Source organism: Urocampus carinirostris, chromosome 1, assembly GCF_059441175.1.
Source record: "Urocampus carinirostris isolate Australia breed hairy pipefish chromosome 1, RoL_Ucar_1.0, whole genome shotgun sequence".
Taxonomy (NCBI): Eukaryota; Metazoa; Chordata; class Actinopteri; order Syngnathiformes; family Syngnathidae; genus Urocampus; species Urocampus carinirostris.
The window spans coordinates 39,080,873-39,107,702 of NC_142349.1; the positions used below are offsets into that span (position 1 = coordinate 39,080,873).

General features: G+C 38.9%; 1 protein-coding gene and 2 pseudogenes across 2 annotated transcripts; 2 read left to right on the plus strand and 1 right to left on the minus strand.

Moving 5' to 3' along the window:
- The first annotated feature begins 5,619 nt into the window (after positions 1 to 5,619).
- Positions 5,620 to 5,787, plus strand: LOC148374592 (U2 spliceosomal RNA; annotated as a pseudogene).
- Positions 5,788 to 5,999: 212 nt separating this feature from the next.
- On the plus strand, positions 6,000 to 6,132 carry LOC148374593 (U2 spliceosomal RNA; annotated as a pseudogene).
- Positions 6,133 to 9,578: 3,446 nt separating this feature from the next.
- dsc2l (desmocollin 2 like) lies at positions 9,579 to 25,921 on the minus strand. 2 transcript variants are annotated; one of them, XM_088338364.1, is made up of 16 exons: positions 25,567 to 25,920; positions 25,393 to 25,483; positions 25,133 to 25,329; positions 22,013 to 22,111; positions 20,546 to 20,701; positions 19,635 to 19,779; positions 19,403 to 19,557; positions 19,197 to 19,331; positions 17,769 to 17,954; positions 17,450 to 17,697; positions 17,224 to 17,366; positions 14,090 to 14,314; positions 13,792 to 14,013; positions 12,622 to 12,737; positions 12,315 to 12,560; positions 9,579 to 11,294 (listed from the first exon to the last, which is right to left on the minus strand). In XM_088338364.1, exons 1-16 carry the CDS (start codon positions 25,603 to 25,605, stop codon positions 11,097 to 11,099), a joined length of 2,601 nt encoding a protein of 866 aa, XP_088194490.1. In that variant the 5' UTR covers positions 25,606 to 25,920; the 3' UTR covers positions 9,579 to 11,096. The 2 variants fall into 2 exon arrangements, with proteins under 2 accessions (XP_088194490.1, XP_088194499.1); XM_088338373.1 differs by lacking the exon at positions 9,579 to 11,294 and adding an exon at positions 11,382 to 11,436 and having other exon boundaries at positions 25,567 to 25,921.
- Between the last annotated feature and the right edge of the window lie 909 nt (positions 25,922 to 26,830).

The following is a 26,830-nucleotide window of genomic DNA, read 5'->3' on the forward strand; positions in this document are numbered from 1 at the left end:
CTGTCTCTTCTGACGTTTAATAAGACGGCATGTGTTTATAAAGGAGGAAAAAACGGAGATGTTGACACGCATGTGACGGTTAATGGCTAATTGAAGTACTGTATTTTCAAGTGTTTGTTCCCCCCCCTTTCCCAAATTCTCTTCTCAATCTCATTCGTTCAGCGGCGCCATCTGCTTATGTGAGAGGTTAAGGCTGCCATCTGGTGGCTATGATAAAGATAGCAAAGCTCTGCCACAAGGAAAAGTTTTCCTTGTCACACAAGAAAAAATTCAACGCTGTGTTTGTGTAAAATGACATAAATTAAATTGTGTTTTTGTTATCCAATTACATAAATTATGAGATCATTTGACTTCATTGAGCTCCACTTTACTATGAAGACGGGGAATTGGATGTTTAAATCCCAGAACTTCTCATATCATAGCGATCTTATGAAATAGTTAACATTTTTATAAAAGTTTTGATCATCTGGAGAAGTGTTAAAAGTATTAAGTGTATACATTTTATATTTCATCAAAGCCAGTAAATATCGCCCGCCCTTTGACCTTGTGAGGCCCAGACACCACCACCAAACATCTCTCAATATTTTTTTTCTAAAGACCATTTACCTTTTCAATGGATCCTGTTGTACCTGCCCAGATTGTCATTGGACAGTGGTTGAGTTTATAAGTAAAAGCCTCTGGCTCCAAAGTCACAAACCCTGCAAAACGTCTGAACCTCAACCGGCCGTTGATTTGTTGGACTAGATTTGTCATATTTTGTTACGTTAATAGCCTTAAATATTTTTGTTATCATTACAATGTCAATAGCATACAGTGTACTTATTTAGTTTCCATTAAATTCTATCTATCTATCTATCTATCTATCTATCTATCTACCCAACCAAAGGCTGAAAAAATCCTAGCCGAAGAACAGGCACGTTTTCAGGGAACAGGGGAGCACCACAGAAACGATTTTTAATCATATAAGAGAAGTTTCAACAACACCAGAGATTATTTCAAGAAGGCATTTGACAAAGTATGGTAAGCCGCCTTGTGGGCCACCATGCGGAAGTACAACAAAGGCCAGATACTCGTTCAGACCATAGAATAACTGTATGCCAATGCCAACAGAGTGCTACTGATCAATAGTAGGTTATGAACCACAGTTGGTGTGAGACAAAGCTGCATTCTCTATCCAACTTTATTCAACTTCTTCTTGGAAAGGATCATTCTCGAGCAAGACGAGGGTACAGTCAGTATCGGGGGGCACAACATCACTTACCTCTGTTTTGCTGGTGATATTGCCGGATTGGCAGGAGACAAGAGAGGAACTCAGAGATCTGGTCAATAGCCTGGACAAAGCATCAAGCCAGTATAGGATGGAAATCAGCACAGAAAAAAACAAAAGTAAAGACCAACAAACCCCAGGTATCACCACAAACATCAGCCGAACTTGCCAGACTTAAACCTATTCAGAGGGACAAGAACATAGCAGTGAAATCACGACCAGACCCTTGCAATCGCTCCTTACTTCCATCTTCCTCTACACTTGCGAGACATGGTCTTTCACAGCAAAATTAGAACAGAAAATCCAGGCCATAGAGATGCGATGCTACAGGAAACCTCTAGGCATCAGCCACTTATCCTGTGTGACAAACAAAACTGTACAAAACAGCATCAGAGGGCATATTGGATCCTACAAAGAACTGTTGTCAACTTTGCGCGGATGGAAACTTCAGTGGTATGGTTTCGTAACAAGATCCTCAGGACTGACCAAGATAATTGTCCAGGGCGCAGTCGAGGGGAGCACAAGGAGAGGAAGACCGAAACAGAACTGGGCCGACAACATTAATGAATGGACTGGTGCCAACCTTGCCACGACCCAAGAACAGGCCAGTGACTGTCAACAGTTTTTGTGGGGTATCCAAAGCAGCAAGATGGTGAACAATCATATTAGCTCCCTCTAGGTAAGGATCCTGTTTTTCTTTTTTTAAACATATATATATACTGGACTGTCTCAGAAAATTAGAATATTGTGATAAAGTTCTTTATTTTCTGTAATGCAATTAAAAAAAACAAATATGTCATACATTCTGGATTCATTACACATCAACTGAACTATTTCAAGCCTTTTATTATTTTAATATTACTGAATTTGGCCTACAGCTTAAGAAAACTCAAAAATCCTATCTCAAAATATTAGAATACTTCCTCAGACCAAGTAAAAAAATAATTTTATAACAGCAAAACTAAATCAAACATTTGAAAATGTCCATTGATGCACTCAGTACTTGGTTGGGAATCCTTTTGCACGGATTACTGCATCAATCCGGCGTGGCATGGAGGCAATCAGCCTGTGGCATTGCTGAGGTGTTATTGATGCCCAGGATGCTTCGATAGCGGCCTTCAGCTCATTTGCATTTGCAGGTCTGGTGTCTTTCATCTTCTTCTTAACTATACCCCACAAATTCTCAATGGGGTTCAGGTCAGGGGAATTAGCAGGCCAATCAAGGACAGTGATGCCATGGTCAGTGCACCAGTTACTGGTGGTTTTGGCACTGTGGGCAGGTGCCAGATCATGCTGGAAAATGAAATCCTCATCTCCATAGAGCTTTTCAGCAGATGGAAGCATGTAGTGCTCTAAAATCTCTTGGTACACAGTTGCATTTACTCTGGACTTGATGAAACACAGTGGACCAACACCAGCAGCTGACATGGCTCCCCAAACCATTGCTGACTGTGGGAACTTCACACTGGATTTCAAGCAACTTAGATTTTGCTCCTCTCCAGCCTTTCTCCAGACTCTGGCGCCTTGACTTCCAAATGAAATGCAAAACTTGCTTTCGTCTGAAAAGAGGACTTTGGACCACTCTGCAACTGTCCAGCGCTTCTTCTCCATAGCCCAAGTCAGACGCTTCTTCCGTTGTCTTGAGTTCAGAAGTGGCTTGACCATGGGAATACGGCTATTGTAGCCCATTTCCCGGACACGTCTGTGAACTGTGGCTTTTGATACCTGGACTCCAGCTTCAGCCCACTGTCTTTGAAGCGCCCCCAAATTCTGGAAGCGGCTCTTCTTCACAATTTTGTCAAGGCTGCGGTCATCTCTCTTGGTTGTGCAGCGTTTCCGGCCACATTTTTCCCTTCCGACAGACTTTTTGTGGATATGCTTTGAAACTGCACTCTGTGAACAGCCTGCTCTTTGAGAAATTTCTTTTTGTGTCTTACCCTCCTGATGGAGGGTATCAATGATGGTCCTCTGGACAGCAGTCAGATCAGCAGTGTTCCCCATACTTGTGATTTAGTTTACTGAACCAAGCTGAGTGTTTTTAAGGCTCAGGAAACCTCGCAAGGTGTTTCGAGTTAATTAGATGATTCAGGTGATTAGTTGAATAGCCTACTTGTATACTTTTTCATGATATTCTAATATTTTGAGATAGGATTTTTGAGTTTTCTTAAGCTATAGGCCAAATTCAGCAATATTAAAATAATAAAAGGCTTGAAATAGTTCAGTTGATGTGTAATGAATCCAGAATGTATGACATTTTTGTTTTTTTAATTGCATTACAGAAAATAAAGAACTTTATCACAATATTCTTATTTTCTGAGACAGTCCAGTATATATATATATATATATATATATATATATATATATATATATATATATATATATATATATATATATATATAATTATATACATACATATATATACATATAAAAAAAAATTAATATATATTTTTACAACTACACATATAAGATTGTACTTCTTCTGACAAAATTTGGACAATATTGGATGAGCTCAACACAATCCAATTTTTGACTGAATTTTTAACTAAATCAGGTCTAATCCAGACCAAACCAGGTTTTGCCCCAAATCCAACGCCCATCCCTAAGTTTCTTAATGCTCCTCATGCTGAGGTTTTTGAGTTTTTCCTTGCCCTCATGTAGGTTTTAGATCAGGGGATGGTGTAATAATAGTCTGTATTTTGCAATAATCTGTGGTCTGTTCCGCCCTTTGAGACCTCTTGTGATTAAGTGCTATACAAATAAACATGACTTGACATGACCAAAGACTTCTGATGCTGGGTGTGATTGCTTCTACTTCTAAATTTGAACAGCCTCCATCGATTGTAACCATCCAGTTTTAGTTGATTTAACGTGTCAAAAGAATTGTATCCGGCTGATGATTTCCTACTGTCCGCCAGTATTTTATTTTCACAGATTCCACTTTTCTTTGAAAATCCAACCAAAGCAATACAGAGCTACTTATAATCATCAATGGAGAGATTTGTCATCACAGGGAACATCTCCCAAGATCTTATCCGACCAAATTCCTCATATTTGGGATTAAAAGAGGTTGAACTAACATGATACCTGTTGTCTAATTGATTCGATTCCTGTTATTATGTTCCTTTTGTGAGGCACGCATGTCACCTAGATCAAATGTTATAATTGAGGAAGCCAGGAAGCATCAAACCATGTCTTGGCGTTTGAGGTGAGGGAGGTAGGAATCCTATCTGAAAATTGTTTTCGCACTGGGCTGCAATCTCATTAACAAAAAATGAATTAATTTCACACTACCGCTTTGGAATTAATTGCTTCCTCGCAAACAGAGCTCTGATAAGGACGGACATGTTGATTGAAATGAGGCACTCTTATCAGACGTGCTTTGGCTGGATGCACTTGATGATGTCAGGAACAACTCTATCTTCAATTTGGGTTTAAAAAGTCGTGAGTGATATCGAGCAATACGCTGAGGGTGGTTACACTTTACTTTTGGGAATGACAAAAGGCAACCACGACTTTTTCTCTCACTTCAGGCTCTGCCTCGTTGTCGTGGTAACAATAGTAGATATTCCTATTTGCTGAGCAGTACACGGAGCTAAATGAGAACCTTAATCATTTTGGTTATTTAATGTATGAAGCAGTGAACCTTTTCTGTACCATGGACCGGTTTAATGTCTGAATATATCCTAACACTGGTAATAATGATAATAGAAATACTAATCATAATAATTATAATAGGGCAGCACGGCGGCGCAGTGGTTAGCGCATGTGCGGTACAGTTCAAGTCATGGGAACCTCCTGCGTGGGTTCAAATCCAGCTTCAGACTTCCTGTGCGGAGTTTGTATGTTCTCCCCGTGCTTGCGTGGGTTTCCTCCGGGCACTCCGGTTTCCTCCCACAATCCAAAAACATGCATTTCAGGTGAATTGCCCGGTCCAAATTGTCCCTAGGTGTGAATGAGCGAGTGAGTTGTCTGTCCCTGTGTGCCCTGCGATTGGCTGGCAACCAGTTCAGGGTTTCCCCTGCCCACTGCCCGATGATTGCTGGGATGGTCTCCAGCACCCATGCGACCCTACAGAGGATAAGCGGTGCAGCTAATGAGATGAGATGAGATCATTATAATAATGATAATAATTATGATAAGACCATATCCACTGTATAATCACTAGACTACTAGATATCTAGACCATCATAGAAAAATGCATTCAATTTTATCTCATCATTACACAAGTATTACTCACATTAACACGTTGTACAACTTTGATTTGGCTGAACTCCTACCCATAATGCTCCATTATAATATCGTGCAACATGGGCCCGTGAGTAAAAAAAAGTGTGACGATGAGATAAAATGCAAAGTCTTTTCCTTTGTTATGCACAATTGTAGTGACGTTTTGGGTAAGATTTGGTGCTCTTAGGGATCATTTCTATAGTTTTTGACTTGTGAGATGGAATAAGAGCTTGCTCTGTCCACTCCACGCATCGGCCCGGTATTGCAGTACCTCCGGGAACGGTGCATTCGCAATGATCGCAGCAAGGCTTTAGGGCTAGGACCTCAGCTTGGCCTTTTGGCTGAGAGTAAGTGTCCCGGCTCCTAGGCTTTGTATCGTATTATGAACTGACCGATAACGGATAATGGATAATGAATAACGAAGATAGATCAATAACCCTTAAAAAACCCCCCTCTCACCTATGTAGTTACTTACTAGGAAGTTAAAATAGTGGAACAATTGAGAATTCCTAGTGGCCTATGGATAGGATCTTTCATTCTTTTTGATTTTTGCATTTCGGAGATGGAATATGAGCTTGCTCTGTCCACTCCACGCATCGGCCCGGTATTGCAGTACCTCCGGGAACGGTGCATTCGCAATGATCGCAGCAAGGCTTTAGGGCTAGGACCTTAGCTTGGCCTTTTGGCTGAGAGTAAGTGTCCCGGCTCCTAGGCTTTGTAGCGTATTATGAACTGACCGATAACGGATAATGGATAATGAATAACGAAGATAGATCAATAACCCTTAAAAACCCCACCTCTGCGATCTGGGTTCAAGTTCTGTAGAGTACATTGCTGAACAAATGAGGTAAGCGTCATTAGTCAACTGGCCGATTGTTGCCCATTTATGGTGATATTCTGGCGCAAAACCTGGGTATGGCGCGCACCCAAATATTGATTTCTGTTGGTTGAAAAAGTATGCCTGCATACACATATAAATACCGGATATATTTGTTTCTTTGTGTGCAGCCTGGCACCACGGCTGATCACTGGTATATAGTATATGAGAACTTACAATGAGAAAAAGGAAAAGAGGAAAAAAAAACATTAAAATAAAACAAAACCACAAACAGAACGACTCCTTTATTTGAAGGATGTGACAAACAAAGCGGCTTTGAGATTTGAACACTCCTCATTAATTATTCAGTCTAAAAGCTTATTTTCTATTATTTTGACTTTCCAAAATGTTATAATTGGCCTCAGCGGGATTTGAGTTTGATGTTTACATCTCGGCCACATGCTGACAGTGTTTTTTTAATCCCAGATGAAGATATTGTTGTTTTTTTGAAACAAACCCTTACTTTTGATATATAGCACACTCAGGCATGAGCGGAATGCTGCTCCGCAAACAAAGGTCTGCATGCATTAATCATCATTTTGTCCTCATTTAAGGTGAATTTCAATTTGTTTTTTTAATTCATTTTTCATAGTGTATCACTTATTGAACGTGGTTGATGCATAATGCAGAAAAGCTTATTATCTACCGATTTCTCCTCATTTCAAATATGCGGTGAATTATTCATTCAAAGGGTATGGTGATTGCCTGAAACTGCTTTTCCAGAGTTTCTTTTTTTAAGATAATTTCTGTGGATTACTGCTTGCCAGCAGCTATTTCTTACCATTAATGAACTCCACATACACAACCAAAGAGGGAACACATTTCCTTTTGTCTGCAGTATTGGTGTTGATATTTCTAATTGAATGTTCAAGTCCAGAGAATTCAATATGAGGTTTGTGAGCAATATAGGTGTTAAAGATGCTGGCTCAAGATGATTTAAAACAAAAAAATGTGGTGGCTTCATGAAGAATGGGAATAAAACAGCGGATAATATATTGTCCTGAAAAAAAACATTAAGTGAATAGGTAACACACTGAAAATTGACTGCCACGACTGGCTAAATCCTGATATAAATCGATCAATTCTGCCCCCTTAAACAACGTTTTAAGAATGTGGTTCAGTTTTTATGTTTTATGGAGAAAAAAATGAATTTGTGAGAAATTAGTTTTTTAAAGGCTTAACCTGACTCTGCAAACCTTTGAAGAACCATTCTGAGTTTGTGGACCATGGAATCTATTTTAGGCAAATACATTAAAGGATGACATGATCTTGATTGAGAACATTAGCTAGAATCAGTATGGCACACTCAGTAACCGTTACTTGTGTTTCATAATAACTTTAGAATGGTAGTGGGGGGTTTTTTGGTCTACATGAATGTTTTACAAAAATAGCCCGAAACAGAAAAAATTCCAACAACGGAAATTATTCCGCATAAACCGCGGTAGACAAACAGAATCTCGTGTAAGGATTCAATTTTGTCTGAAGGTCCAAAGTCACCATTATCACTTGATGGCAAACTTTTCCTAAAGGGACACTGTGTAATCTTTGACCACTAAATGTCGCCGAAAACGAGTTCTACATAACATAAGGAAGAATATAAAATACAGGAACTCAAAATGACCAATCTGTACCATTTTCTTCTGTTTTTTTGCTCAGCCTTTCACAAGCTTTTTAGGGGTAGCTGCAGGATGGGACAATCATGTCAGCTCTGTAGGTGAACATCATGTAATGTTTAATGAATATAAAATTCTCGACCTTTTAGTTTAACAAAGCTCATTCAAATAATAGTTTGTGTATTTTTGCTTTCTATTTAAGTCATTATTATTTATTTTTTGTTGTTTTTCTACCACTAGGAGATAAGTAAAACACACTGTCCCTTTGATACCACTTATGCAATTTAAGGTTTTTTGTGCAGTTTGATAGGTATTCAGGATGAAGCATCGCACCAATTAATATTATTTTATTTATTTTTTCTCAATTTAATTTTTGATTAAAAAAACACAATGAAATCTTGTTACTCTACTTTGTTTTTTTTGTGTAGTTTAGTGCCCTTCTCCATGTTAGTTTCTATGCACGCTCCCCTTGTTTGCTTTACACAGCAAAACATAAGAACTTGTTATTATTAGTGAGCTTTTTTGTAGTTTTGTGCCATTCTACATGGTAGTTTTTGTGCAAAAATGCCCCGTTCACAGGTTTTTTATTTTAGTCATAATTGCAGCTGTTTTATATGCGTTAGAAATACACCTCATGCACATATTAAGGGTGGCATTTGCTCAGGAGGTAGAGCTATCGTCTTGGAATCAGGAGGTCGCTGTCAAGAAACCGGACCAGGGAGGCAGGGAGTGTGAACTCAATTGCGTAAAGATCAGTTACTTTTATTTAGAAAATAAAAGCTGTCCAACACGCAGGGACAAAAACAAAACAAAAACAGACTTACAGGCAATCAGAAATTCAGACTAGGTAATACTCACAGGCTTAAAGTTACTAACTCAGACAAACTGGCATGACAGGTCTTCCTTGAGTCAAACAAAACAGAACAGAGCAAAACAGAACAGAATAATGCAATGAACCAGCAACCGGCAGTCCCCAAACCAGCCCTTAAGAATTCCAAACGTAATTAGGACAATCTGTGTCAGCCGGTGTCAAGGGGCGGGACCAGCTGGTTGTCATGGCGACCAAGCTGGAGATGACAGTCGCAGGTTTGATTCCCGGCTCTTCCGTGTTATATCTTGAAGTGTCCTTGGGCAAGACACTGAATCCCTAATGCCCCCCCGATAAGCAGATAGTTCGGTTAGTGTATAAAAGGGAAAAGTGTGAAGCACATTGTAAAGCACTTTGGGAGGTCTTCATTGACTTGAAAAGCGCTATATAAATGCAGAACATTTACATATTTATTCCATCTCTATTCTGTGTACTAATTTATATTTTGATCTGCATTGCCTAACCCAGAGCTCTGATAGGAATATGTGGAATACTCTTGGCATTTCATTTGAATTTCACAAGCATCTAATAAAATCTTCAACAGCTTTCAATTGTTGTAAAGGGTTTGCACTGCAACCCGATCCATCCAAACAAGGTTGGGCACTTTGTAAGAGGAGGTGTCGAGTTGAGTTATCATTCGTTCCCGCTGCATGCTTAAAATTGCCCAGGCTGCCACACCCAGTAAGTCATTCACACCAGCCAGGAGGGGGGGAAAAAACACACAGGTACCAGACAAGCTTTAATCGTTTTACAGTTGCACACAATACAGCTGTTCCAGTGAAAAGACATCCTGTTCTATAAGTTAACCTTGCACATTCTTCACGATATATGATGAGAATGTTCATAGACCATAAAGCAACCCTGGATATTTCAGATTTGCCATCATCGAGCTGCCCGACTCCTGATATGACGTTGTCAGTCAAACGTTAGACGCAGAGTTGACGCCATGGTGCAGACTTTCACATGCTCAGTGGAATGTTTAAATAACCGCTGACGGCTGCTGCGGCCACGCCCGCGCCACCTTCGGCAGTGGCAAACACTGTTGGAATTTGCGCTTGCAGATCTCTTATAGTTAAGAACAAACGTAGTAGTCCTAACCTAATTAAAAAAAGGGATGGGCCTTTTAACTCATTCTCTGCCAATGACAGCTACAAGCGTCAAAGAACCATGTTAAGTTGAATGCCATTGACGGATTTAGATGTCAATCTTTCATTTTTGATTTCAATAGAATGGCAGTGATTGACTATCGTGTATCGGATTAACTGTGTGAAAAATGTAGACTACTGATCAAATTCTAAGACAACAAATCTGCACTTAGTTACAAAACGAGTCGCTATCTTACAAATGTATTCTGCTTGTTTCTGTTTTAAATAGTAGACACTGCAAAGAAGCTAGCATAGGATGCCAGGGTTCAACGTTATTTTCACTATTAATCCTCACTGTAATTTGTTACTTTGACTGTTATACACTGTTGACATGATTTTCACTACCTGCCAATGATGTTACTGTTCTTCCATTCCACATCATTTATCGAGAATCTGCTTTTTGTAACCTGGGAGATTTAATAAAAGGAAAAGCTAAGAAGAAGACCTTTAGAATAGATTTGGATTTTTGTATGGTGGAGGTTTATTGTAGTCTTCTTGTGTTCTCCAAGTTCATAATGTATTCATGTCTTCACTCTTGTTTTGAGAGTATACCAAACTATAAACTAGTGCACCACAATTGCTCAAGGATCCAATCAAATAACAATCTGATTCTTCTCTTGCCCAACCCTACCCTAAAAACTGCAGTTGAATGTCTCATACACAAAAGTACATATTATTTCATCATAGAAAAATATCAAAACTCTAAAAAACACAAAACAACTGGGGCACCGTTTAAACACATAACCAACCCCACTTTAGACGTTTGTCATTTACCATCAAGAAGTGGAATTAGTAAAACCCTTAAACACCTTCTTTAGTGATTACCAAAAAGAACCCAAAGCCAGGTACTGAACGTTAGCTAGTAGCGAACCTCAAAACCCAAAATGCAAAACAAAAGCGCAAGGCAACTGGAATGTACAAATGACTTTGTCGGCAAGGTTGTCAGTGCTCGGGACTAAAGGCAGGGCAGCAGAGATTAAAAAGAGAATTCCAGCAAAAATGACAAAGACGTCCTCCGTCTTCCCTTTCATTTGTCGTGTTCAGGCGATGCATCCTGTGCCCCCAAAAGGGCCAAACTGATAGTTCCGAGCTTCCTTGTTCATGTCTTTTTGCAGACGCCAGCGAGATTTTTAAACTTGGGTCCAAGCGTGTTTAGGAAGTCCAGGTTGTCGTTGTTGCCATCGTCGCTGCAGCAGCCGACCGAACCGGCCGGAGAGCCCACCCCCTCGAAGCCGTACTGGTGGATGATGTCATCCGCGTAGCGCCCGTCCTCCTCACCGCCTAAATATTGAAGCTTCTGTAAAAGGCAAATTGACAAAAAACCTTATGAACTGTTGCAACAGATCAAGCCAACAAATACCCGTCATGTAAATGAAGATGCTTACTTGTTATATCATTTTTTTAATATACATTTTGTGGGACCCTCAGGGGATCGGCACCTGAAAAGATGGGGCACCCCTATTTAGATTTAATGATCAATCGACAATTAATGATTTTCATGTTAATCATTTGCAACCATTCCAGCTATTGTAAACTGTAGCTTTGACATGCATTGATGGCAATGGCACTGAAGGGGTGAATCACCAAATATTTTTGGGATAGCTTTGTATTTGATTGATTTAAATTCGTTTTTTGCATATTTTCTGACACTAATAGCCAAACAGCCACCTGTAATTGTAATTAATGTGTTCTTTAAATAGATTTAAAATAATGCTCCGTATTAGAATGCATGAGGTGTTTTTATCTGGATTCACTGAATAATTGTCCGAAATGATAGACAAATTGATATCGTAGTTTGCTAAATATTTGCATGATTCAAGTAAATTGTGTTGTTTTGATATTCATTGAAAAGGTTGTCATAAATGATAAAGTGAAGTTTTTTCAATTCATATTGTTGTTTCCAAGGGGACAGTCTGATTTTGACACATCCTTATGGTAAAAAGAAGCTTCATTAAAAAGAAAATAATATTGACTTAAATAATGAGCAAAAATACATGAACATGTCATGGCCCTAAATATTACACACTGTCCCTTTAATAAAAACATAATCATACATGTCATATAAACGTGTATTTTTTTAAAACACTTGTAGTTTGAGGAATTTGCATGTATTGTAAATAACATTGTCTGCTATCCTGCAGCATGTACCAAAAAACTCCAAAGGGCTAAGAAAAAAATGAGACGTAAACTGGTCGAATAATACACACTGTCCCTTTAAACCGCTGTAGCCCTGTAGGCATGCCAGCTGACTCATTTTTTTGTTCCTAACTAAAAAAAATAAAGAAAAAACAGCAGACTAAAGGCAGGTAGTAGTTACCTGGTGCAAATAGCGTCCGTTTGTTTGCCAGGTACTGAGAAAGTTGGCATCGTAGTTCATCTGTTGAGTTCCGTACTGGTTGTCGTAATGTCCGGTGAAGAACTCCGTTTCAGTGTTGCCGAAGCCGGTCTTGTACAAGGTGGTGTCCTGGCGTCCCAAGGTGGAGCCCTTTGTTTGCCACTCTTGGTTCCCCACAGAGCCTTTAATTTCAGAACCGGCAATGGGGACCTTGATGAGGCTGGCATCCTGTGAATCAAAAGCACGAGTCGGAAAAGGAATTCTTGAAGAAGGAATTCTTGATCCTCACCACTTCTTCCCCCGGGGCTTCCGTGTTGGACTTGATCAGGATTCCACCGCTGTCAGTCGTGTCCTCCAGGATACGCAAGTCTGGCTTTGTCGTACAGAAGCAGGCGAGCAACAAAACTGCAAAAGCAAAATGGCTTCATGTTAACTATCGTGCTGAGCTGCAGGCCCACATTCCTTAATCATGCTCAAGATGGAAGAACTCCTTAAAGCCTACCATTTTCCTTGATTATGATCATTTGTATAATTGTTCTATGTGGAAACCCTGAGCTTGTTAGCCTAGAGAAATCAAATAATTGCTTTTTGCCCTCGCTATGTATTGTATTAAGATGTAACTTAAGCTACCATCGAATCTTGCTCGTGATAATGAACCTACATGTGCTTCGGGGCAACAATTCATTTTCCACATTGAACAGATGGGCTTGGTGATTAAAAGATAAAGAAAACCAAGAAAGTATGTTAACAATCTATTGCTAAGCAAAATTAAACAAAATAATTAATGTGTAAATTAAATATTTTTTTCTTCATATTTTACCATTGCAATGACTTGACCCATGTGTTTTGAATAAATATTGGAACATCATGATAATGAGAATGATTTAGTATTTTGCCTCAAATTCTGTAATTGATCAGCTTCAAGTCCACACAATCTCCACAATTACTTAATCAATTTTAATGAATATGTCCACCAAACATTTGGAAGTAAAAACTTGTCTTTTACAAAGGTTGGGCTTATACGGTCCTAAATCCATCGTGTCTGCTGAGTGCAACGGGTATGCCTCTAAGACCACCTGGGCAGCCCCTGGGCTGAGAAAATGTATCATGTGTCATTGTCATTTTCAAAGAAATTTAATATTAACTCGCATGATTTTTTGTGGTTTACGGAGCCCATTTTAACCTGTAATGATTACAACCTGGTAAAAACATAGTAACAACACGTTATTTGAGAAATGCATACCAAATGGTAGTCCTTCGTGCTAATCAGTAACAAAAAGAAGTTGCTTTAAGCTTCAAAAATGTTGGCGACCCCTGATCTATACGATTTGGAACTAAGCAAATGCTAAATGTACTGCATACAAGGACAGCAAAACAACATAAGATCTTGGTAAAAAAAATACTATTTTGTACTTGACTGTTCGAACAAATTCTGTATATTAATGAAAGAAGTACTGACGTAGTAGCAGTAGGAGAAGCAGAGGCAGCAGTAAGGCCAGCCAACCCATGGGGCCGAGCGAGGCTGACCAAGGCTTGGTCAAACAGGCGCCGTTCCTGCATTGGCAAATCCTAACGTTGACGGTTTGGGTTTTTCCATTGCCCTGCAGATCCTTGATTTCCACAGGAACATGGTGCACCTTCAAGGGAAGATCTTTGACCTGGCGCAATGTCGCTGCCGTCTCTACAAGAGAAGTGTGCAATCCATTTAAGGTGTGATACAAGTATGAATGAACGGATCGAGAAAGCAAACGACCTACCATTGAATCTGGTCACAGACCATTTGCCCTCCTCGTTATCCGGTAGACTAAAGGTGAACGGCCCTTTAAACGGGGCCTCGTCTGCGTCTTCAGCCACCAGCAGCACAGAGCCAAGTTCTCCTTCCTTTTCGCAAACCAATCTCTCGCCAGGCGGCACAATAACGGGTACATTGTCGTTCACGTCTTCCACCTGGATGATGACCGTTCCTGTACCAGTCTTGGAAGCTGAAATATACAGTGGTACCTCTTTATACAAGCTTAATTTGTTCCAAGATTGTGCTCGTAGCTCAAATTGCTTGTGTAACGAGCACATTATCCCAATTTGAAATAATTAAAAACTAAATAGCCTGTTCCCGACCTCCCAAAAGCATCAAAGTTAACCCTAAAGAGCACTACAACTTTTTTTTTGGAAAACACATTTAAATGCTAACTTAACAGACAAAATCACAGTAAGAAGAGAAATCCGATTATTTTAATGAATGCTAGTTAATCATAAGCTATTAATAAAACGGAGTTGTGGGTGTGGTGCTGCGTGAGTGGGGGAATAGGTGCTGGAGGAGTGGCGGAAATCGCATGCCTGTCAACATGCGTTTTCCATGATTTTATGTTTTCGACAATTTCAAGTTGTGTACACCGTAAGACAATTTTTGTAAGGGGAAAGACTAAAATAAAACAAAAAAAACATCTCGTATACCCATTTGGGCTCAAATTCAGATCGTTTGGGTCACCGGTAGCAGACAACAATGCCATTGTAGATTGCTAAATCCTACAAAGCTACGTATTATAAGGAACACTAAATTTACAGCAAGTGGAGAAAGAACTAAGAAAGATGTTGAAGAACAATCATTAATAAGGGGAGCAATTGGCTGAGGTTGACTATTGATACGTAAGCATTTACTGTACACTTAAATTAAAGTTACAGTAACTTAAAAAGACGAACACACAAACATTTTGACAGTACAATTTTTTCTTTTGCCAATTGTAGTTTGCATGTGCAAACTGAGACGAGCTGATGTCGGCGGTGAGCGATCTCGAGCGGTCTTAATCGATCTTTAGTGGTGGCCTCTGGGATTGCTCATGATTTGGATTTTCCTTTGTATATAACAAGCACAAATTGTGTTCCAATTATAACTTGCATATCAAAATACTTGTGTTTAGGGGTCCTCATATAAGGGGTACCGCGGTATCCCAAAAGATGACCTTGGATACTATGATATTAAACGTCTAATTATTATCTTTCCTTTGTAATTTTCACAATTGGACCCAAATCTACATTTGTAGCGAGTCACAGCAAATCAAGTCAGACGAATCCGGTATGGGTGCAGCTCAGACAGAGGCTGCCGAGGAGATGGCCTAGTTTGTTACTCCTTATAACCTCGGCCAGACTCAATTAACACGATGATCCCTAACCATAATGGGCTTACTGGTGGTTATTTGCCAGCAAACAGGAGATAATTAAGAGGTGAAGTTATTTTAACCAAATTTAGTGAATTGGGGAAGATCATCAAAGCTGTTGAAAGAAATTAACTCGTCAGTCTAAACTTTCACCTTTCAACATGCCCCGTTAGACAAGTTGTACTGGTTATAGGACACGTGCAGTTAACATTTTGAGACTGGGAATTTTTTTCTTGCGTTGTGCGACATGGACCCTTGCGGCGACACTTTTAAAGGGACAGTATGTATTATGTGTCCACTAGATGTGTTATGTTGTGGAACTGAACATGAGTTCCATTAAGCCGAAGGAGGCAAAAAACTAAGGAGACTGAAAGTCTTGAAAGATTTTTCAAATGATTATTTTTAAAAATGCATGTTCATATGATAGTTCATCTGTTTTTATATTATTTGAATCAATATTCATCTCATCTCATCTCATCAGCCGTACCGCTTATCCTCATTAGGGTCGCGGGGGGGCTGGAGCCCATCCCAGCCATCTCCGGGCAGTGGGCAGGGGACACCCTGAACTGGTTGCCAGCCAATCGCAGTATTGTTTTTCAAAATGAATGATGTTTTTTTCCACTATGAGGCCCTAAATAAACCCTTCCCTTAGCTATAATCTTGGATTTCCAATAATGTTAAGTTTCCAAAATTGCAAGGCAATGCTGAGTATAATATTTGGCTTAAAATAAAGGAAGTACCTTTTGACATTCAGCTCAGCCCAATAAAATGAACCGAATGGCAGTAACAGTAAACACGATATTTTAGTACCCTGAACAATAAAGTAAAACCTAATAGTCAGTATTTTTATTAGAATTATCTTCTTCCAATGGGAAACTATTTTGTTATTTTTTTAATATTTTTTATGAGATTTAATTTGAAGACTTGTCTACTAAAATAAGAAAATAGAATAAAAAAAAAAGATTTTCCCTCTGCTATAGTAAATGTTTTCCCACGTTTTAGGTATAATGTTCTTATTTTATGAGAAAACCAAGAACAAAGTAGTAGAAAGACATTGCTATCTACTAAACCGTGTGGAGTTTGCATGTTCTCCCTGTGTCTGCGTGGGTTTCCTTCGAACACTCCTGTTTCCTCCTACATTCCAAAAACATGCATGTCAGGTTTATTAGCCGGTCCAAATTGTCTTTAGGTGTGAATGAGCGAGTGAATGGTTGTCTGTCTCTGTGTGCCCTGTGTTTGGCTGGCAACCCAAGAATAGCTGGGAAGGGCTCCAGCACCCCCACGACCAGACTGAGGATAAGCTGTGCAGATAATGAATGTATATTATTATGTGTTGCCTTCCTTATGAGGCTTATATAAATCTTTCAACCTTTTGTGACTCCTAACAGTTTATTATTAGTATTTGTTGATATTATATGGCTCTCTCAACATTTTGAGTTGCCAACACCCATAATAAACAATCTGCCAGTAGCCTCTAGTGAAATTACGTTTTACTAAGGAATTTTTTGCCCACTGCGGACGATACGGATCCCATAGATGAGTAAGAGGAGCCATCTTTTTTCATTAAAACAAAAAACAAACACTTTTTACGCGTTTCGACTCAATTTCGCATGTTGAACTATATACAAAAAGCAATTGTCGCAATTCCACCGCTGTTATTTAGACATGTCATTGTGAATTTCATAACTACTGTTAACTTTTGTGACTATTGGATGAAATCTCTTCTGATAGCAACGTACTTGCGTCAACGGCTCTCATGGTGATGTTGTAAAGTCCCTTCTTCACGAATTGAGACTCTCTGTCGATGGTGTTTGCCACCTTTAGTTCGCCGTTGTTTCTATCCACATTAATCCAGGCTGCGGGGTCTGCGATTTTGTAATATCTGAAGGATGAAAAAAAACAAGCCCTTGTCAGTGTCACATTTTTCAGCAAGTGCTATCAAGTGAGTGCAAAGGGCTAGCCTACTTGATGCCGTCGCTACTCTTGGTTTCCGGATCTATGGCTTGGTAAGTTCCTATCAACGTGCCGTTCGGCGTGTTCTCTTTGACTGTGAAGCGAATGGTCGGCGCGGTGAATTCAGGTCCTTCGTCAAGATCGCCGACTATTAAGTCCACAGGGACCATCTCCCACTGGGCCGTGGTGCCGGTCAAGTCGGCTTCATTGCGGGCCATGATTTCCAGCCTCAATTTTTGTGCCTTTTCAAAATTTAAAGGCTGCAAAGACAGTCAAACTCTTTACTCTAGATCGCTTAAACCTACATGGCCTTACTCCAAAATAAACTCACCTTTGAGACATACAGAAGCCCCTCGTTTGTTTTGGGGTCTGTTTCCATCCGGAAGTTTCCGTTTTCATTTCCTTTAGTGATAATGAATTTTGAATTCCAGTTGGCTGTGCCTTTTAGATCCTTATCTTCAACAGGAAGTTTGAGAATAAGCTTGTTGATTTCATTCTCATTTGCGTTGGCTGTATACTGCAAGTTGAAAACATTGCTTTGTTAAAAAGGTACATTGTGTAATAATTGACCGCTTGATTGCACTGTATTGTCTAACCAGTGTCAAAGGGGCAAGGCATGGCAGCAAGATGCCAGACAAACACGGTGGTGATTATTAGGAATGGATTACGCTATTTAAAAGAAATACAAAAGTCTCCACCTTCAAATATTTAAAAAAAACAATAATGGTATGATAGTTCATGTATTTTTACCTATTATTCAAATCAATTTTTTTTGTACCATTAAAAGGCCCTAAATATTACACACTGTCCCTTTAATAAAAACATTATCATTTATCATTTAAATGTTTATATACTGGAATTATTTGGTAATGTTTAGGAAATCCAAATGTGTGCAAAATTTAGTTTTAACTGATAGGACTAGCTTCATACTTTTCTTCACATAGTGATTAAGTATATATTTATTTTACTATAAGTAACAATAGGCCAAAAATAGATAATTAGGACGAAAAATATATGATGCACTCGCGTAGAAGTCACATATTTTTTGTGTGTAGAAGACTGTTTGAGGCGTTAAACAAGCGGGTTTTCAGCGTTGAATTAAATTACACTAGAATTAAGAAGACAGAAGTTGTCTGCATTAAAGAATAAGCAAAGTTTCTGCATAAAAGACGACGCTAGTTGTCGATATAAAAGAAGAAGCTAATTCTAGGCGTAGAAAAAGACAATCCAGGTAGACCAAGCTAGTTTTTTTCCATAAAGAAGTTAGTTTCTCCCATAAAAGAAAGAGATGCTACTATTAGCATAAAGTAATTCTCTGTGTAGAAGGAAAAAAAGCTTGGCATAGAAGAAAATAACTCTGGCTTTGGATGACAATAAAGCGAGCTTTTCAAAGCACAATGTAGCACGACATAATCAAAAAATGTTTATAAACACATCATGCTAAATACAAAAACAAATGTGGATAACGCGGCTTTTAAATTAAATTATACTATTCTGTCCAACCATGAGAGAAAGCAATTATCTGCATGAAAGCTTGGTGTGAATAATACCTAAATAAATATTTACCAAGGCAACCTGTTTTTGTTCATGAATAAGGATCTAATTTCAAAAGACATCACACACATCTATAGCGTACTATAGTCTGTAAAATGTTATATTTTTTAATCGTGAACTCCTGGAATTTCAAATTTATTTAAAAAGTGTTATAGTCAGGAAGAGCCGCTATCATGCAGTATAATATAATTCATGAATCAATCACCAATTTCTGTTTGAAGGTCGGCGGATTGTCGTTGATGTCGCCCAAGGTGATTGTCGCTGTTCCTGTAGTGAACAGACCGTTGGCCGCGCCATTCATATCTTTGATTTGCACAATCACATTATACTTCTCTTGAGCCTGATACGGGGAAACTACATTAATATCAGAGTGAGTTTAATAGCATTTCAGGGCTTCCGCCTGGTCTTCACCTCTCTGTCCAATGTGGCAGTTGCTGTGGTGAAGACACCAGTCGTTGGGTTGATGGCAAATTTGTCAATTTCGCTCAAAAGCGAATAGCGGATTTTCACGTGGTCGGTGCCTGGCTGATCTCTGTCGGTGGCGTTGACCTGTCCCATTATCGTCCCTAGCATGCAAAAAGGAAATTGTTCTTCATAGGTTGTGCTAAAAAACAAGCCTCAATGCGTATTTAGGGATCCTCACCCGCTTTGCTTTTTTCTAGTACAGAAAATTGCATTTGACCGCGGAACTGCGGCGCATTGTCATTCACGTCGTCAACATTCACAAAGACACCCAGAGGGTCGTCCGTTTCCTGCCTCGTTGTTCTGTCGAAAACCCTGGCAATTAACTGCAAATGACAGGTGATAACCAAAGACACACTTTAGTAGTTCGTTGCATAGAAAGGCTAAATTAGCTAGATGGATAGATTTGTTGTTCATGTACACTCAGGGAAAGATTTTTTGAGACAAGCACTACTTTAACTAACTAAACAAATACATAAAAACATATCGCCTCGTTGACATTAACCTCATTAAACGTATTATTTCTTATGTTCCTATATCTGAACTTAAGTAATTTATAATTTATAAACACAACAGATAATGTCTTTATTTTCCTATTTATGTTGTATTTAAATCATTCAAAATTACTTATTCATTTATTTCTTAGAAATAAAAACCTAATTATTCAATCATTTTAGTTAAAAAACTCTTGAATTAATTGCCATCTTAAGCTGATTTTAGGTATTCTTGTTCTTGATTTACTACTAAAAAGGCTTAATGTAGTAAACTTTTTAGTCAAATTATTTGAGATGGTACAAGTTTTTTTTGTTTTGTTTTGCAATAGAAAAAAAAACTGATTTTGCATCAATGTTGTTTTTTTCAATTTTAATTTAAATCATTACCTACTGCCATTAGATAAACAATGAATTATAAGATGGACAATTAAGATAGAAAAAATAAAAACATTATCTATTATACTTTGAATCCAAGCTCATTTTTGGTTTGATTGATTGTTCTTTTCAGGTCTAAATGAAATTAGTTTTGTGTTCATAAAATGCCATGTATTGATACACTCAGTATATAAAATTGATTTACAAAAAAAATCCAACTCACAGCAAATTGCGGGAACTCCTCTCGATCAACCGCTTTGAGCACAGTCAACATTCCAGTGTCGCTGTTAAACCTAAACACTCCTTCTGGGTACTTGTCGAAACCGGGCCCTGTCAGTGTGTAGTAGACCCGATGGATTGCTTCAGTATCAGACACGAGCTGTAATAAAAATCAAATTTGAGTACCACAAAACTGATCAATAGTTTATAAATGAGAAAACAAACAAAAAAGAGGCTCAAATGACGCATTTATAGTAAACCATATCCATTGGGCCAGAAACGTTTTTGTGTGAAGCATTGTAAACTAAATATAGAATTAGAGTGACACATTATTCCTTTTTGTAACAGTGACACTGCTTAAGGAGTTTTAGTTGGAAGGTATTTGCAGCAAAAACAAATGGGTCAGAATTGTAATTCCAATGTTTTGAAGCTGTATTATTAAGCTTTTTCCAAACATATCAAACGAACCCTAACCCATAAAAATGTAAAAAAAGCGTAAGATTATCCTAAAAAAATCCCGTCACAGATCTGTGTGTGTGTGTTGTGATTCCCATGGTTACGTTGTGTGTGTGTGTGTGTGTACAACAAATACATGAAGGTGCTTCCCTTTTTATCTCTTTATTCCTCATTGTACAGTTGTAAGCACGCAGACATACACGTGCGCAGTTCGTGAGTCACTTACTGTTAACGTATTTATCTCAAGTGGCCGTAAGAGATGAGGACGTTTTATGGCGTAAAAGTATTACATAAGAAAGGCAATTTCATCTTTATCAAGTTATATTGTACAAATACATTTCCAATAAATTCATATTTAGATTACGGTGCACATTCACATGGTTTAACAAAACCCATAAATGGGACGTAAGCAGACATTGCTCCTCCCTGCAAGTTTCACAATAAAAGCATTGATTTTGGGTCTGTTAAAACTACCAAAAATAATGTCGTTGCGGCAGGGTGGATTGTCAGATTAGCTCGCCCGTCTCATCGTTCATAGATCCCGGGTTTGATTTCAACTATCCGCCCCCATGTGCACAGTTGACTAATTTCACCAATGCCTGGTTAGGATTTCTCCGGGAACCTCAGTTTTCTCACATATACACAAAACATGCACGGCTTTTTTGGGGGGTGATTTATCCCAAAGTATGAATGTGTGTGCCCTGTGATTGGCTGGCTATTCATCCAGGGTGCCCCCTGCCCACTGCCTGAAGATAGCTGTAGGAATGGTTTGGGAAAAAAAAAAAAAATGACATACTATAGTGTTTGCTGGGGGGACGGGAGTGGACATGTTAATAAATCTTGTTATTTGTTTGCATAACATTTATTATAATTTTTAAAACTGTTCCCAAAATGACCCCGAAACTCAGTTTGGAAACCCAGCATTGTACTGTTTGTTTTGGTTTACCTATGTATGGTGAACTAATTGGGGTAAAATATGTCCATGTTTTGTGTGGTCTGTGTTTGAATACATTACCCTTTCAATGTCTCGGGGGTACGGCCCAGCGTCATTCTCCAGGATATTAAAGGGTGGGGGGCTCCAGCGTCTTTTGTACCGTTTCAGCACGTCAGTGGGCTACAGATATTTTCAAATACTCAATTAATATTTCATTCGTCACAAAAATTACATATTACTATTCAAACAAAAAAATACCCAAGTCTTGAGTTGACATTGATGCCAATATCAGATACAGATCCACTGGTACATAAAATCCCATTTTCAAGGCAAATTTTAACATCAACGGTTTTTTTTTAACTTGCCTGATGAGTTGATTAAAGGAAGAAATTAACAGGCATCACAGAGCTTGAACCAACTAGATTAGTTAATAGTTAGAAAAACTGTTGTGTAATAGTTTTTACTATTGCCTGTTAGCTAATGTTTAAACAGGTATTGTTATTTTTCAATTTTACCTTCTTGTCACTATGTGCTATATAGACACAAAGTAATTTTTAAAAAAAGTGCAAAAATATTTTGGTTTTCTTTCAGGATGGTAAGTGTTAACATGTTTGTTATGTTTATATTTTTTTACGCCAGAAGTAGCCTACTTAAACGTATTTTTGTACTTTTAAGGGACAGAGTGCATTATTTGACCCTTAGATGTCATTGTATTGTGTAGTGTGTGTATACATATATATAAGACTGGGCGTAACCAACCCGTTTTAGGGGGTACTTGAGCACCCCGAAATTCAAGCAAAGCACCCCCAAAAATTATAGGATTTTTAAAACCATCTTTCCATTAATAAACGACAAGACAGGCTAAATTATAATGAAAAACGCTAAAATACGCTACTACCTAGAAACTGTGTATTTCATTTTATTCCAAGCACCACTCTGTTGTAGTATTTTTGTAGTATTACTTTAGTTGTATTTTTGTGGTATTTCTGTAGTATTTCTGCAGTCGGATTTTTGTAGTATTGTACTGTATTTCTATGATATTGTATTTACAATATGAATGTACTTTTGTAGTATTTCCACAGTAGTATTTTAATAGTATTTCCATTGTATAATTTTTGTAGCATATATGTATTCTTTTCGTAGTATTAATCTACTTGTATTTTTGTAGTATTTTTATACTATTTCGGTTATATTAAAGCAATAGTATTTTTTCATCATGGTAATACTGTAGCAATATTTTTGTAGTATTTTTACAGTGTTTTTAAAGAAAAAAAAGAAAAAAATGGGCGGGAGACAAATGAAAAGATACAATAACAAGAGGAAAAAGAGATAAAAAAAACAACTTTATATTTGTATATAAATACACGGAAAACACAGGGAATATAATTAAAATATTTATAAATATACCAAAAAATAATAATATACAAAACAATGTTAAACTATACCCATTAAATGTAAATTCGACAACACAGAATGCCCCAAAGATGCATATTGCCCAATCAGAACAGAAAAATGGCATCTTGGAGGGAACCAGCTATTGATCGGTGGTGAACGACAGGAGTCGGGGCGCTCAAATTTTGCTTGAATCAGTCCTCATTCGCCTTTTCTTTCAACGCTTAGTAAAGACTGTATTCTTAATTGCTATCTAAAAATGTGGTAGTGGCTATTTTGAATGGTGACGTGATCTGAAAATACAACTCAAAGGAGAGCGGAAAACCACGCCTCTGAAAAAAGCGTTAGGTGTGTGACATGCCTCCGTTGGCGTTCTGCAGCCAAGGTAACGCACTACTCTGCTATTTTTCCTACTCGGGCGGATTTTACAACCGGAGGCTGAATCGTTATATACATTTCATTATTAATTATTTGCGTGTATTTTATATGATATATATTCAATAACAAATATTCAGAAATAATTGATTTTTAGTGTTGATGGGTTCAATAATAATAACAAAGTAGTTAGGATGTGTGCAAGCCAAGGAAAGTCAATGCTTCTAAAGTTTAACTTATTTGCATACCTGTCAACCTATACGTTTTTGCCGTACAAAGTACGTTTATTATGCATTCCAAGACGTGTACGACGTACAAGAAAATCTGTACGAAAAAAACGCAAATTTGTCAATTATGGGTAACATCCGGTAAACACCGACTATCACAAAGCGGCAAATCAATTAAGTCAAACGAGTTTGCCGCAGAAGCCTCTATCTCGGTATCGTTTTTTTCGTTGCAAACGAAGCGAGCGATTTGATAATACTATGCGCATGCGTCTGCCGCCTGGGGATTTCCCATCATGTATCATTCCGGGAAAATAAAATTGTGTACGATTATTTTGTATTCTTTACGGGAAAATACGAAAGTTTGTACGTGCATGGAGCCGTGGAGGTTGACAGGTATGTGTTTGTGAATTAAGCTAATGGGATCTTGTCAAGTGAGCTACTATTCTTATTACTTGCTTTCATAAAAAAGTATTTAACCAATTCCCGATATGGACCGGCATCGTCTAAGAGGCAGGAAAGTCACACAAAAGCGACATTTTAGCATACCTGTCAACCTGAACATTTTTGCCGTACAAAGTACATGTATTATGCATTTTAAGACAAGTACAACATACATAAAAATCTGTACAGAAAAACGCAAATTTGTCAATTATGGGTACCATCCGGTATACAACGAATATCACGAAACGGCAAATCAATTAAGTTTAACTTGTTCGCTGCGGTAGCCTCTATCTCGGTGTCGTTTTTTTCGTTGGAAACGAAGCGAGCGGTTTGTTGCTACTGTGCGCATGCGTCTGCCGCCTGGGGATTTCCCATCATGCATCATTCCGAAAAAAAAATATGGTGTAGGTTTATATTGTATTTTGTACGGAAAATTACGACAGTTTGTATGGGCATGGAGCCGTGGAGGTTGACAGGTATGTTTTAGTGACTCGCAAATTTTGGCAAGGTTGATGCCGGTTTTCTACATTCCTTGCTACTGGGCGAGACTATTAAATATATATTCTATAAAATATAAGCGATTAATGAAAACGTTATATTACTGTTATAGTCAAACCAGCCTCCGGTAGGAAAATATGGCAGAACACCGGTGGTTCCCGACCACTGCCTTAAGAGGTGAGGTTCTTGTAGCAATGACTTCCACTTGTTTTTGTAGCGTATCCATTTTCTCTTGCGTCAGAATACTTTTGAACAAGCGCTTTCGTACCTGTCTGCTCATTTGGGCGCTGGCGATGAGGTTAACTTCCATTTGCATCTGTGGCCCGTCGCGGTGTTGAGCCCAAAGGGAGAAAGTTCTTCCTTTGGACGACACCTCCACGTCCTTCGTGGCCGTCACCGAACCGTTGGGCCACACGGCGAAAGCAAGGTCGTTGCAAGTGACGCTCGCGCAGCTCGCCACATTCACTAAAAGCGAATCAAGATTTGAAACAATTATTTTTCAAAAAGACAAGAATTTAACACAAGTACCTCTCGTTATCTCGTATCCAGCTCGTATATTTTGCGGAACCGGGACATAGAGGAAACTCGGAATGAAGCACGACTCCACTCCGACCAGGAGCTAAAGTAACACAGTGTCAAATATCACACTCGACTCGAATGTTCCACTTTGTTTATTAAAACAAACCCATTTATTACACTCACCAGGGACAGAAACGCGTAAAAAATGACAGACTTCGCCATCTTTCCTCAACGCAAATATGCACTTTGCCCGGAGCAGGAAGCAATCCGCTCAAAGCACACGAAAAGGAAGAAAACTTTGAGGCGTTCAGGTGTTGCTTTTAGAGCCGAGATCAGGAAGAAGAAAAGGGGATTCCTGCTGCTTCTCCTACGCCTCCATGGCACCTTTTGCGCTCGCTGTCTGTCTCGCTGCTGGCGGCGTGTCAATAATCCGGACACACCTTGAACGCCCCACCCTAAGGCTGAGCCTCCCCAGCAGGCTCTACAGCAGGGGGGAGGACCCGGGCGCACAGAGCGCTCGAAAAACTCCTCCGGACTTTACTCATTTCCATACTCTCCAGCAGAAGGCGCAGTTTCCCAGATAAATCTTGGGAAATTGTTTCGACCGATTTGAGATTATGGCAGGAGTTTTTTTTCTCATAACAACTCGCAAGCACCAAAAGACAAACCAGCCGTTTTAATATGACATGAATGTCACCCTAAAATGTATTATAATGTACTCAAATGCGGCCTGTACGTGTGTTGTTTGCATTTAACATGAGACAATTGCCGTCTCTTCTTGTTTTTCTAGTGTATCCGGTCTGTGGAAGCTCTCCAGAGTCTGCACAGATGAATGACCTCTAAGTGCCCCTCCTTTTTCCTTAACACAGCTAAGGCTCCTCACTTAGCGCTGCAGGAATGTGCAATAAATGAAGCCTGGCAAGTGGGGGAGGCAGCCCTCCCCCTTGCTTTATCAAAAAAGTGTTTGCAGAGAACAGGATGGAAAAGCGCTCGACAGCCATTGTCCTCGAGCGTGAACTGTGCAAAAAAGGAAAGAACGGGGAATAAAAATAAAATCAAAACCAGACTTTGTGCACATACTGGAAATGTGAGAAAAATGTCAGGAAGATTGGAGTCAGTTAGGGGCGTGGACGCAAGTAAACCGCCCGGGGCCGTGAGCCGTAGCAGTAAACCCAAAACAGACTCAGCAAATATTGTTGTCACTCCCAGAAGGAAAGTGACTAATGTGCTGTAGTCAAGCTGGGACATGTGCGTCAACCAGTCCTTGACTTTTCACTGATAGGGAAAAACTACAGTAGTCATTTTTATGGCTAATATGGGCGTTTCACATTGTTTCAGTAAGGAGGAACACATGAGCAAAAGTTCTGGCTTCTTGACAGTTTGTAAACACATGTTTACTCCTGGGCCACCGTGTTCATTAGAAAAAGAAAGAAAGAAAGAAAAGAAA